The sequence below is a fragment of the Typopeltis vanoorti genome, chromosome 8 (genome assembly GCF_054136105.1).
Source record: "Typopeltis vanoorti isolate ZY-2024b chromosome 8, IOZ_Tvanoo_1.0, whole genome shotgun sequence".
NCBI classification, from domain to species: domain Eukaryota; kingdom Metazoa; phylum Arthropoda; class Arachnida; order Uropygi; family Thelyphonidae; genus Typopeltis; species Typopeltis vanoorti.
The window spans coordinates 73,816,358-73,831,278 of record NC_143556.1 but is presented as its reverse complement, the minus strand read 5'-3'; the positions used below and the strand labels follow the sequence as shown (position 1 = coordinate 73,831,278).

The 14,921-nt window shown below is 34.7% G+C and overlaps 1 protein-coding gene across 3 annotated transcripts in view; it reads left to right on the top strand.

Moving 5' to 3' along the window:
- Positions 1–14,921, top strand: part of LOC150104102 (sodium- and chloride-dependent glycine transporter 1-like) — a 233,702-nt gene that overhangs the window by 122,085 nt on the left and 96,696 nt on the right. For all 3 annotated transcript variants that reach the window (XM_090396766.1, XM_090396764.1, XM_090396765.1), the window contains one exon: positions 4,837–4,961. In XM_090396766.1, the coding sequence (XP_090252892.1) occupies positions 4,837–4,961 (125 nt within the window). The remainder of the gene's footprint in view (positions 1–4,836; positions 4,962–14,921) is intronic.

Sequence of the window (14,921 nt, the reverse complement as noted above, 5' to 3'; positions counted from 1 at the left end):
AAAAAAAAAAGTTTCCACATCCACTTCACCAACATCTATGGCCTAAACAGCAATATAAACGATGTGCATCACCACCTACAGTCATCTAAACCAGATTTACTAGTCCTATCAGAACTTTAATTGGTAACCTCAACTGCCCAAACTACACATTAATACACATAAACTACACATTATACAGTTCTTTTTGCCACAAGGGGCAGAATGATACCACACTTGTGCTATCATCAGAACTACACTTGTGATATACCATGATACCACACTTGTGATATACCATGCCAGAAACTGCAAATCCTTGAATCCCCATTGTTTGATCTGCTTTGGATCAAAATTTCCCTACCCAATCAACTCATCCTTTCATATGCTCTATCGCTCTCCAAACTCTATCAACCATCTGACCTCTTCAATTATCTCTCTCTCTCTCTCTCTCTCTCTCTCTCTCTCTCTCTCTCTCTCTCTCTCTCTCTCTAAAACTTGACTTTTTGCAGTTGAAATACCTCAATAGTGAGGTCATCCTTCTTGGGAACATATCTATAACTCATATTGACTTCCCTTCTCCACTTTCACTGGTCAAGCAGACAGGGATAGCAAGGTGTTCACCATCAGCAATGACCCATCTCAGATCATCAATCTCCCTACCCAGAATACTTGACAATCCCTTCCAATTTGCCAACACACTTGACCTCTTCCTAACAAGCATCCCTTCCAAGTATTCTGTGATTGTCAGCTCTCCTCTTAGCAACTCTGATCACAACTACCTCTTTTTCCACTGAAGAACTTTCTGTACTGTCATAACTCTTAGCTGATGACAGTACACTCCATTCCTCCTTTTCATTCGACAAACCTTATACTGTTCAAGTATTAGAATTATCAAGATCTACCACGACCAGTGACGTGATCTCAGATTTCCTAACTATATCCCAGTGGGGCAAGGACCATTGTTAAACTTTGATGCCACCGAAACTCAGTCCTGTCTGATCTCTTGCAAGAAGGAGCTTGCATCCCTCATCCTTACCTTTATTAATACTGGGATATTCAAACACGATCAGATTTTTCTTCTTGAACTGACTTGCACCTTCGATCTTTCCTGGCATATAGCTTCTGCAGCAGCTAAAAAACTTCATGCACTTCGCACAGGACACTACTTCACACCTCCACAGCTGCTAACTCTATACAAATCCCAAATCTGCCTGACTATGGAATATTGTTCCCATATTTCAAGTGGTGCATCAAAATCCTCTCTAAGACTATGCAATTCTATCCAGAAAAGGGCTATCCAGCTAATGATCCCTCTCTCACTGATGTTCAGTTTCTGCCTTGTGCCTCTTTTGCATATACTTTCATGGACAGTGCTCTACTAAATTGGCCATTATTATTCCTCTACTTTCCTCCAAAAGCATCAAAACAAGAGCCACTGCTAACCAACACCCTTTTACAGTCCATCTTGAAACTCACCAAACCAACTTTACTGCCTTGGAAGGCCTAGTTGGGGAACAGTCTCCCGCACTATGCCTTCCTTAAAGATTATAATCCTCAGCTGTTCAAACAAAATGTGAACAAATTCCTCTTACCCACACATGGTACTGATGTGCTTATAGGTCCTGTGGCCTTTCATGTGTGGATCAGATATTTAAAAAAAACAAAAACAAAAAAAACTGGTTGAAACAGAATTTGAACGTTATTAAAGCTATATCAAAATGGTAGTTGATCCATAATTTTAATATAGATCCATAAGGATCTATTATGATATTTATCATAACAATAATTGAATACATATCATCGAACATGGGTCATGGCACACAGAATCTGGATGGTTGAGCAATAAAAATCAGTCCAGCAGAGAGAAGTCATGCAACACATTTTTCCAGTTTAATCAACATGCTTGGATATGGAGAAATTCTGAAGAATGCTTTTTATCTGAGTTTGTTGTCCACTGCTAAAGTTTTGAAATGGAGTGTAATGATGCAGGGATTGCCTTTCATGTCAGTTTTATAAACTGACCCTCTATGCGCCTTCCAAATGATATGCTCCATGTCACAGAGCAATGATTGCAAACATGGAGTTTATAATTGCTGTCCATTCTGAATAACATCAGAACCTTGCTGTGTATTCCACAGCATCCTGAATCCATGAAAACATCTTTGGAATAACCCATCTCATCCACTTGATAATGGGTTGAGTCCACTAAGAAGAAAGGTTCTCCACTTATCGCGATCTTTAGCCATCTCACTCATGACTCTATAGCTGGGTAGATGGGAATGTTCTTTCAGCAACTTTATCCAAGTACTTATTGGTCTGCCTCTAGGTCTTTTTCTTCTTATATATCCATTCAGAACTAAATATGAGGGGGCCACTCTCTGAATATGACCCACCATCTCAGTTGATGCTTAATGATTGTGTCTATTATATTATCTGGGAAGTTTAAATCTGTTCTGACTTGATCATTAGTCTTGTGTTCCATCCAGTGGGTGTTATTAATTTTTCTGAGGCATTTCATTTCAAATGCTTGAAGTTTCTTGATTGGTTGTTGAGTTAATCTCCAAGCTTCTGAAGCATAAATAGCTGTTGGGATAATAATTGTTTTATATAATTTTAATTTTAGACTCGTTGGGATTTTTTTTTTTTTCCATATTTTGCTTAGTTTATTCATGTTGGTCCAACCTAGGTTTAGCCTGTGTTTTACTGTTTCCATATTGTTGAGGTTACTAGATATAAGATTGCAAGATAAACATATTTATTAACTTGTTCCACCAGATGATTTTTGAGATTTAAAATATTTTCTTCTTCTCTACCTATCTTCATTATTTTTGTTTTATGATGATTTATTTTCATACCATAAGTTTTACAAGAGTCATTTAAAATATTAATAATTTTTTCTAGTTGTGGTTTAGAATCTGCTAAAATAATGATATCATCCACGTATTTTATGTGATTAATGTTGGTACCGTTGATTTTTACACCTGGTTCATCAGCTATGGTTTTCCAGACTTCTTCTAGGAAGATGATAAAGAGTTTGAGGTGAGAGAGGGCATCCATGCATTACACCTTTCTCGACTCTGAAATCCTCGGTTTTAATGTTGTTCATTTTAACAAAAGTTTTGGTGTCTCCATAATAATTTGTAATAAATATTAAAATATCTTAATCCATTTTTATGTTTTTTAGGATAGTGATCAATTTGTTTCTATTAACTGAATCAAAGGCTTGCTTAAAATCTATAAAACAACAGTATATGGGCAGCTTGTATTCCCAATATTTTTCTGCTATTAAAGATATGGTCTATGGTGGATCTATGTGGCCTGAATCCTGCTTGGTTTTCTTCTATGATTTTTTCTGTAAGCACCTGTGTTCTCTTTTGTATAATTTGAATGAATAGTTTATAACTTTGACTTAAGAGTGTTATGGGTCTATAATTTTCACATATTCTTTTGTCTCCTTTTTTGTGAATTGGTATAATAATTCCTGTTTTCCAGTCAGTTGGGATTACTCCAGTATAAAGAATTTGATTAAATAAATTCATTAAGAAATTAATAGCTTCCTTGCCACCATATTGGAATAACAATAATGCAAAATTAGGGTGGCCAAGATGCCCCACCCCCATCTTTTTTTTTATGAAACTTTCTGTTTTAAAGATAGAGTATAATAATCCTTCAAAAATATTTATAATCCTTTAATCCTCCCTATACACCTCAGAATAAAACCTGCATTACCAGGATGAAACACCCTAATAAAGTGACCATTAAATGGCTCTGTCATCTGCATTGGTCACTCAATTATCATCTCTGTTTGGCAAGTTCATTCATCCACAGGCATTTCTCCTCTTACTGGCCACATAACAAAAGAACTCCTAGGGATTTCTTATGGATAGAAATAGCACTATGGATCATAGTGCTAGTCTCCTCTTACATTCTGATTTTTCTCTCATTACTACACAAGTCGCCTTTCAAGATAACCTCTTTTTATCTGCAATTCTTGTTTGATTTCCCTAGTCATCCATTTTACTCCAAATTGCTTTTCCATTCTTCACCCAAGGTATGCAATATGCCATTGCTGCTAACAAATATTTCTTACCTACTTCCATGCACTACTGTCACCTCTTCATCTGTTTTACCATCCCAATCTTGTTTTTAAGTCTATAGTAATCATCTGCTTTATAATCCACATAAATTCCTTCATCCTTGATACTTCCATATATTCTATTCATCATCCAAGTCAGGACTACATAGTCCCTTCTGCCAGCTGGGAAGTATGACATCTCAGTCACAATCAGATCCTCTCTTTCATAGTTGCAAGTGATCAGCATTCATTTTAATGTCTCATGATGGATATGTCACACATAGTTGAATTCATACATTATAACTAAATAGCTATTAGAGATATTAAAGCTAGAATAGATGTTTAGTGCTCCAGAACAAATGCCTCTAGAAGCATTCATTCATGGGGAAATCTAGTGATTCAAATATTTTGTACTCACTATTCTGGTAATAGAAATGTTGGAGTCTTCTGCAATCCCTGTAGTTTTGTCTGCTTCTTAAATGACAAATCTCAAATGAGCCTAATACATATCTTGTTAAGGCAGTGTTATTATCTTGATTATAGCTGATATATATCTATTTTAATTGAGTTATTCCTTATATAGATTTTACATCTTGTATAAACTCAGATGTAAATTTATGTATGTATATACATGTATAACTTTGTTTTTATTTGGGAAAGAATTATGATTTAAAAAAAAAAATAATTTTCAAGTCTTTTTTTTTTTAAATAAATGTGATTTAAAAAAAAAAAATCTAGTTTTTAAATATATTATCAAATTTCTAATAATGAAATATTTTGTTAAGGGATGCTGTAGTCATTGCAATTTCGAATTGTGCTACTAGTGTGTTTGCAGGATTTGTTATTTTCTCCATACTTGGTTTTATGGCACATACACTTCAAGTTCCAGTTGATGAGGTAGTAAAGTCAGGTACTTCTATATTAGATTTCATTGCTTTATATGAAAAATTTAATGCTTATATTGATGATTGATAATTTACACAAAACAAAAGGAATCAGTTTTTTTTTTTTTTAAATTATACAGTAGTTCATTAAGCTATGTACTATGAACATATTTTTAAGGACATTTTATTTATTATTACCACCATTAATATAATACATAGTTTAGGTGCAAAAAAAAAAATCATCATTGGCAATTCTGCTTTAGAGATTACCTCTCAGTTTTTGAACTCTTAAGTGGCCTTCTACCTATCTGTAAAATTGCTTTCTTTCTAGGCTCTGTACAGGACAGACTTCCCTCATTAGTCTAACCTGGTGCTTAGCGAATTTCTTGCACCTTTGACTTATTGTACTTCAGCCAAACCAGAAGATCTGATGTTTGGATACTGGTTATCCCTTTTATGAAAGTGTTTTTCTCCTTAACACTACTTGTTAGTAAAAAGTAATACGGTATGTACATTTTAACATTATTAGGATGTAGCACAAATCTTTCTGCTCTGTTATTCATTTTTACCTTCATGTTCACATTGTTTCCCTTTTGTTAGATGAACTGAGTAAAATTAAAAGGAACTGATATGATGGAACTGATACAACAAAACTATCATTCAAAAAAATTATTGATAATTATCTTTCTTCTACCAGACCATAGTAGGATGAGAAAAGAATTTCAATACCCTACCTTAAAGAAACTTTGAATTAATAGCAAGAATTCTTCTTTCCTACCATCTTTATCAGGGTGTCTATCAAGTACTCTGTTCATGTTATCTTTGCTATTTTGGATAGACTGGCCATTCTGACTTGATTAGAATTGAAGAACATCAAGACAATTTTGAAATCCGACAAGTCTGGCCTTGTTTCTCATACTATTGAGATTAGGCACAGAGTTTTTGGAACCAGACAAAAACTTCTTCATTCCAGCAAATTCAAATTTGATCATCTTTTTCTTGAAATATGTGAAATGCTATGAAATCATCAAACCTCAACTTATCAGACTGCATGCAAATATCCAAGTTTTGGATAGTAATCACTATTATTGTTCATAAGTTGTTTTTTTATTAATTAATATTTTTTTTAAATCTACAGAATTTTCTACAATCTTTCCTTTGAACTATAATAGTGTATACCATACTTAGTTGAATGTAATACTTCAGCTGCTACCAAGACATGAGATAACATATGCATGATTTATGACTCATTATTGTGATTCATGATTTGAATGTAGTTAATGGTGTGTCTCCCTCAACATTAAATAGACATTATGTCCATGTAATGTTGGATGAAATATATTGGACTTTTTGAATAAAATTCTATATAATTTTTATTACATGTGTAAACCATGAAAGTTATTTTAATATGTGTATGAGGATGGGCAGCATAGAAATGAGAGATGGATAGGATAAGTGTCTCAGTGACAGACAAGATATTGGAAGCATTATAATTACTTTAATTCTTTCCTAGTGCTGTAAATATTCCATTAAACCTCCAACATGATGTCCTCCCAGCACTTAAGCCTTATCACTCTGTTGTAAGATGCTTATTAAACTGACATGCCAATGTTACTCCAACTCCCTTGAACACTCCCTTAAGCATGCATGTGGCAATATGTCATCAAATCCTACTGCCTCATTGACATCAGTCTTATTTAATTCCTCATGTATCACCTGCTTACTCACAATTAAACCATCCTCCCCACATGTGCTTCTCATGATTTCACCCTGATGAGGATGAAACACTCTTACAACAACTGTGCTGTTGTGAGACTCTCATTAAACCAGCATGCCACTGTTACTGCTAACTCCCTTGAACACTCCTTTAAGCATGTGACAATGTGTCTTCAAATCCTATACCCTTTCCTCTCAGAAGTCTTCATATTGCTGGCTGCCACTCAAGTAATCACCTCATTGTCACTCTCACTAACTGGGGGGTGACACCCCCCCACTCACAATTGCATCCTCTGATGAAATAATTAGATTTAAGACTTTCAATCCTCATGTGCCTTTCCTTATATACTGTCTACCATAGTTGTCTCTCAAGAACTCAAGAAATTCTTTTTACTTATACCCAAATGCTGTCTCTTCATTCCAATCTATATTACAGGTAACCTCGTATAACGCGATACTTATACAACGCGGTTGCAATATAAAGCAGTCTACAAATTGTAGTAACCCTTGTTCAATAAGGTACTTATACAATGCGGTTTCGATATAACACAGTCTGATGCATGTACGTCAATTGTTTATCGTATGAAGTGTTTATGGTTGAAAATTGTCTTCATTTTTTGCTGGGAAAGCACATTAAAAATCATAAGTGTGTTAATTTCAAGCTGAGCACTTTATTTTCTGGTGAGTTATATACATAATTAATATGTAATGATTTTTCTTTTATGTAAAAAATTAATGTTTATAGTAATGGCCACTTAGAGGGCTTTTGTGATATGATTGAAAATGAAATTTGTGAATTGATTGATGGGGAAATAGATTTAAATGAGGAGGAACTGGTACTGTTAATAGATGACGTTGAACCAAATAGTGCGGAAAATTCTGCCGAAGATTCTGATTGTGATGAATCCGTTAAAGAATTCAGTTTAAAGAAATTAGCAGAAGGATTGGACTTGGCAAGAAAGTTAGGAGTTTATTTTATGGATAATGATCCTTCAATGGAGCGCTCCGGAAAATTCATGAGACAATTGCTCTACTTTTCCTACGTGATCTGAGTCTCGCATAACTTGATTTATATAACGCGGCATTTCTGTGGAACCCAACATCCGTGTTATACGAGGATTACCTGTACCTTAATTAAAATCAGCCATATTGATCACCCTTCCTTCCTTTGCTAACACAATTTGCATACGCATTTCTTCATCACTACCCCATACATTCTCTGGCCTATAGCAGCATCCAACTAAATATCTCTTCCTGTAAACCTCCACCTTACACCATACTGAGTCAAAACCATTGCCACTATTTTCCTCTTGCATTTCCACTTTGTGCTGACTCAATTTGCCTGCTATCATCAGCAGCTCCTCCTCCCTTCTTGTTCTTTGTCCTCATGATAAACATTATATCCTTCTATAATAAATTTAGTTTAATCCTTTATCCAAGTGTGAGCAAACAAAGTTTGTGCCTGAAAATATCTTGGACTGAGGTGAGGTAGTGCAACACCAGGCAACTTGAAGCAAAGGTGGACCAAGCTAACATCCCCCCTATCTCAGTATCTCCCATATAATGCAAAACACATCTCCTTTTAGATATGTATAATGTTATGCATTAAGGGAAGGGCCACTACCCAGACCGGTTTCCCTTTTATTGAGGTCTCATCAGTGGGAGCCAGGCCCAGAAGTGGAGATACCAAGGCAGAAGCAATGGAGAGGTCATCTTTACCTTTAGGAGTAGCCAAAAGGTGTACCACCTTATTATTAAATTACTCTGTATTTAGAGAAAGATGTTGAAAGTTTATTTTTCACTTGGTTAGACTATAATAAATTTAATTTAATCATTTATCCAAGTGTCAACAAACAAAGTTTGCACCTGAAAATATCTTCAGGACTGAGGTAAGGTAGTGCAACACCAGGCAACTCGAAGCAAAGGTGGACCAAGCTAGCATCCCTCCTATAGATGTCATCCTAAAGATGACCTCTCTATTGCTTCTGCCTTGGTATCTCCACTTCTGGGACTGGCTCCCACAGACAAGACCTCAATAAAGGTCGAAACCGGTCTGGGTAGTAGCCCTTCCCTTAATGCATAACATATCTGCAAGGAGATGTGTTTTGCATTATTAGCGATACTGAGATAGGAGGGATGTTAGCTTGGTCCACCTTTGCTTCGAGTTGCCTGGTGTTGCACTACCTTACCTCAGTCCTGAAGATATTTTCAGGTGCAAACTTTGTTTGCTCACACTTGGATAAAGGATTAAACTAAATTTATTATAGTCTAACCAAGTGCAAAATAAACTTTCAACAATTATATCCTTCTATTCGCATCAGGATATCATCCTTATCCAATCATGTTTCACTTATTCCAATAACTTTTTGGAGTGAAGAAACTCAATCAGCAAAACCATTTCATCTCCCTTATTCCTGATGCCCCTGGAATTTGTAGATAAATGAAGCACTTTTAGGTCTATAATCTCTATCAGTGATTTTCACACCTAACATTTCCAGTCACCTTTATCACCACTTATCCTATCCATCTCTCATTTCTAGACCATCATCATACACATATTAAAATAACTTTCATGGCTTACACACCTAACAAAAATTATATAGAATTTATTCATCATCATCAAATTCCTGACATTTACCATCAAGGGGTGTATTGGATATGATAGTACTACATGAAAAATTTACATGATTACTAACTTCCTATCTACAATTTTCCTCCAAATCAATCTATTACCTGTCAAGGCATTGTTAGATCTTATATTGCTATATTCTAAGGCACTTTCTACCATATCAATCCACCTATATTTTGATCTTTCTTTAGGTCTTTTTCCTGCCAACCTGGCAGAGAACAATTTTTGCTAATCGTTCCTCTCCCATTCTGTTTTACATGACCATATCACCTGAGATTAGCTCTGCTAACACATTCCTGGATGCTAACAATGTCAAGTTCTTTCCTAATATCCTCATTTTTAATATGATTGATGCCATCTGTTCATGCCCTTAATTTTTCTCAGGACTCGAATATCTGTGGTCTCTAGTCATTGGTCAAGTGTTTTACTTCTAACCTAGATCTCAGATCAATAAGTTAAAACTGGTTTAATCACTGTCTTGTATACAGCTAATTTAGTGTTTTCACTAATTTCTCTCTTATTCCATATAAATTTATTCAATTGACTTCCTATCATACCAGCTTTGTTGATCCTGTTGTCTATTTCCATATTTAATTTACCATCTTCACTAAAGATCGTGCCTAAGTAGCTGAAATGTTTTACTTTTTCTATAGGTTCTCCGTTCACAATGCAGTTGATATTTTCAATGCTTCTGCCTATTTTCATTGTCTTTGTCTTGTTATTGCTGATCTTGATACGATATCTATTACAACAGTTATTCAATGTAGTCAGGGAATCTTGCAGACTTGTAGCGGATTTATTTAGAAATATAACATCATCCGCATAAAGCAAAGAGCTGTCATTAACATCTCTAATTTTGATATCAGATTTAATACCACTTCCCTTCATAATGTGATCCATATAGATAATGAATAACAGAGGAGGATAATGTACATCGTTGTCTGACACCAGATTTAACATTAAACCATCTTCCTGTACATCAGTTCTAACTGCTGCTCAAATAAAAACTAAATATTGCTTGATATAATGCAATTTCTCTCTTATTCCATATAAATTTATTCAATTGACTTCCTATCATACCAGCTTTGTTGATCCTGTTGTCTATTTCCATATTTAATTTACCATCTTCACTAAAGATCGTGCCTAAGTAGCTGAAATGTTTTACTTTTTCTATAGGTTCTCCGTTCACAATGCAGTTGATATTTTCAATGCTTCTGCCTATTTTCATTTCTCTCTTATTCCATATAAATTTATTCAATTGACTTCCTATCATACCAGCTTTGTTGATCCTGTTGTCTATTTCCATATTTAATTTACCATCTTCACTAAAGATCGTGCCTAAGTAGCTGAAATGTTTTACTTTTTCTATAGGTTCTCCGTTCACAATGCAGTTGATATTTTCAATGCTTCTGCCTATTTTCATTGTCTTTGTCTTGTTATTGCTGATCTTGATACCATATCTATTACAACAGTTATTCAATGTAGTCAGGGAATCTTGCAGACTTGTAGCGGATTTATTTAGAAATATAACATCATCCGCATAAAGCAAAGAGCTGTCATTAACATCTCTAATTTTGATATCAGATTTAATACCACTTCCCTTCATAATGTGATCCATATAGATAATGAATAACAGAGGAGGATAATGTACATCGTTGTCTGACACCAGATTTAACATTAAACCATCTTCCTGTACATCAGTTCTAACTGCTGCTCAAATAAAGACTAAATATTGCTTGATATAATGCCCAACTGACATGATTTGTGTTGGTCTAAACTGATGGTCACTGATCTTTCTCCCCCCCCCCTTGGTTATACATAAATTAAAGATGCCAAGAAATTATATTCTTGGATATAACCAATTGGAAAAACTTCCAACATCTATCTCTAATCCAGAATATTTTAGTAGTAAGGTGTGACACCGTTTGGCTACTCATAGATGTAGGCTGACCATACATACTGTTTTGAATGGGATAGTACCATTTTTTAATGAATAACTAACTCTTATTTAGAAGTATTGGTCAAGTGGTAATAAACTATTTAATAACCAACTAGTTTTGCCAGCTATTGCTGTCGGTATCTTCAGGGTACAAGTAAGGTAGGCAAAGTAAATTACAAGCTAGATGTTAATTGACAATTCTAATTCAATAACAAAATAGAACTGAGCGCGAAACAATACACGTGTTGCGGATACATGATTTACTTGTTGAGAAACATTTTGTAGTTGGCACTGAAGTTCTTTTCATGTGTGTTTAGTGATCTGATTAAGGTCTTCCATATATCAGGTAGGATTAAACCTTGATTCCTGTTGAGGTTTTTTGTGGAACGGGCGACTGTAGCTGCTTCTTTGAAGATTCTGGAATGGTAGTTTTCTTCTATATAAGGCATATAACTTTTATTCCATTCAATAATGTGGTTGGTTGTAGAGAAGTGGGAAGAACGGCAAGATATATCTTGTCTGTTATTTCTTACATAACCGATGTGTTCCCTTTGTCTCATTTTGAAGCTTCTAGACATCTGACCAATGTAACTAAGACCACGGGAACAAGGGATGTTGTGAACTCCAGAACACTTGTAGAAAGGATGGAAGTCTTTCGGTGATCTTAGAAATTTCTGAATAGTTTCAATTGGCTTGAAGATCACTCTGATATTGTGTGGTTTTAGGAGGAGAGCCAGTTTTTTGGAAATGGTACCAACGTATGGAATAGTTATAGTGGTGATATATTGAGTGACATCACATTGTCTTTGTGGTATGTCAGAGAAGAGAATCTTGTTGATGAGTCTTCTTGAGTAGCCATTTAAGGATAGGTTGTTGGATATTGACACTGTTATTTTCTTGTTTCTTTATTATGATGTCCAGGAATGGTAGTTTTTTGTCCTTTTCAAGTTCTAGTGTGAATTTGATAGTATGGTGGAACAAATTGATTTTGTTTAGGTAATACAGTAGCTCTTCCTTTTTGTGGTTCCATATGATAAAGATGTCATCTACATATCTAAACCATGCTGTAGGTTTTGGGTTAATCTGAGATAAGATTTTAGTTTCAAGATCTTCCATAAATAGGTCAGCACAAGAGGGCGAGAGAGGACTACCCATGGCCAATCCGGTTAATTGTTTGTAAATGGTTTTCTTCGATACAAAATAGTTAGAAGTTAAACAGTGACTAAACAACGAAGTGATGTCTTGTGGGAACAAATTGTCTAAGATATTGATGTCTTCAACTACTAGAATGTTGGTAAACAGGGAAGTAACATCAATGCTAGCAATAATATCATCTTCAGTTGAGTTTAATATAAGTATCTGAGTTATGGGTGTTGTTGTAGAATTTTGGCTAGATGTTTAGACAGTAAATAAGTTGGAGAATTGATTCCATCTACAATGGGGCATAATGGGGAGCCATCCTTGTGCACTTTTGGAACACCGTACAGTCTAGGAGTTAGAGGATGCATAGATTTTAACTTTTTAATTAAATCTTAGGCCAGTTTGTCATCCAACGTAATAGTTTATTGTTGTCATTATGATTTTTTAATGTTGGATCTGTATTAAGAACATTATAGACGGATGTATCTGATAACAGATTGTTAAGTTTATCTTCATAGTCTTTTGTGTTTAAGATGACAGTATTATTGCCTTTGTCCACTTTAAGTATGATGATGATGTCTTTGTTATTCTTTAAGTTGAGCAGGTTCTTTTTTCCATAGGGGTGAAATTTGTGTGTGGAGATCTGGAAGGAGACGAGAGGATTATGCTGCTTTTCAATCTAAGGTCATTAGCTGTAAGTTGTGGTAGTAATGAGATGGCTTTCTATAAATTGCAGATGAAATCTACTTTGGGTATTACAACAGGTGCTAAGGCAAAATTGAAGCCTTTTTTGAGAATAGCGATCTCAGGTTTTGTTAGTATGTGCTTTGATTGATTAACGATCACTTGGTTATCTTGCAGAGAAGGTATACACTCAATATGATTAGTATACAGATAATTGAATTTCTCGATTTGTGTCCGTTTGCTATTTGTGAAGGTTTTATCATAACTCGTGTAAATCATATTATCTAGAATTCACCAAATATCTTCGTCAGCAGTATTTCTAATACCGTTGACTAATTCAACGTTGACTTCATCAACTTATTCAGAAATAGCAAACGGACGCAAATCGAGAAATTCGATTATCTGTATACTAATCATATTGAGTCTATACCTTCTCTACCAGATAACCAAGTGATCGTTAATCAATCAAAGCACATACTAACAAAACCTGAGATCACTATTCTCAAAAAATTTCATATTTTTTAAAGCTTAAAGTCTATCCTTGCAATGTCAAAGAGGCGAAACTGTAGTTTTAATGACAATCTCCAGAAAGAATTCAAATTTATCAAACTGGACAAGCTGTGTAGTTGTGGAACAAAAGTGGTATGCAATGTTGTAATGTCCATTTTTCCGTTGCTCATGGATGCAGAAGCAACATCTACCAACATCCATGTATTCAGAAACATATGGATGCAGAAAAGACTCTAGCTTCAGTTAAAAACATAAGCTCATTAATGGTGAGGCATGATGGTGATAGTGAAAGCAATAAAATTGCAGCAAGTAAAGCTCTTGTTGCTTATCATACTATGTGTCATGGCCAAAGTTTTCGTGCAAATGACTGCTTTTTGCCATTGATAAAGAAAATTTATGAACCAAAATTTTCTTCAGCATGTATGAAATCAGAAGCAATAATTACTAATGTTTTATCACCATACATATTGGGCAAAGTAATAGAGCATTTTAAAAAACACAAAAAGCATTAGTCAGTTTAGATGCATCAAACAAAAAAGACAACAAACATTTTCCAATCGTTGTGCCATACTTTTTGCCAAATTGTGGTGTTCAAGACAAAATTATAGAGTTTATTTCCTTACCTGGTTAAACATCCGACCAGTAGTGTACTATGTTGAAGGAAGTAAGTGACAAATTTGCCTTACAAAACAAAATTGTTGCTTTTTGTGCAGATAACATGAACACCAATTTCGGTGGTTGCAGAAGACGTGACAAAAATAATGTGTGGCAAAAAATTGAAACTGAACTGAAGAGGCAGATTATTGGTGTTGGTTGTGGGGCACACATTGTACACAATTGTCTCCAGTGTGCTGTCGACTGTTTACCAATTGATATTGAATGTTTTCCAATGAAAGTATACAAATACTTCAGTATATACAGTCAAAGTTGAAGAACTGAAAAACTTTTGTGACTTTGCAGGAAACAATTATGCTAAATTGTTAAAGCATGGAAATACAAGATTTTTGTCTCCATCAATTGACAGAATTTTAAGCATGTTTGATGGGCTTCATTCTTATTTTCTTTCTCAAGAAAAATGCCCTGTTATGTTGTGAAAATTGTTTGAAATTGTGGTTGTCATTTGCAAGAGATCAAGTGTCTACATTCCAAACATACATTAGCTTAATTGAAAAAAATAATATTTCAGCTACAGAAGTAACGATGAACATTGAAAATCTTGTAAACAATTTAGAGTCCAGAAAAAGTGAAGTGTTTGTAACTACTGATTTGTTAATGTTAGTAGATTCAGGAGAAATTAATGAGGCTAAGTTTTTTGAGGTAGTTGAGAATTTCTATGAAACCAACTTAAAGTATTTCAACAAGTGGAAG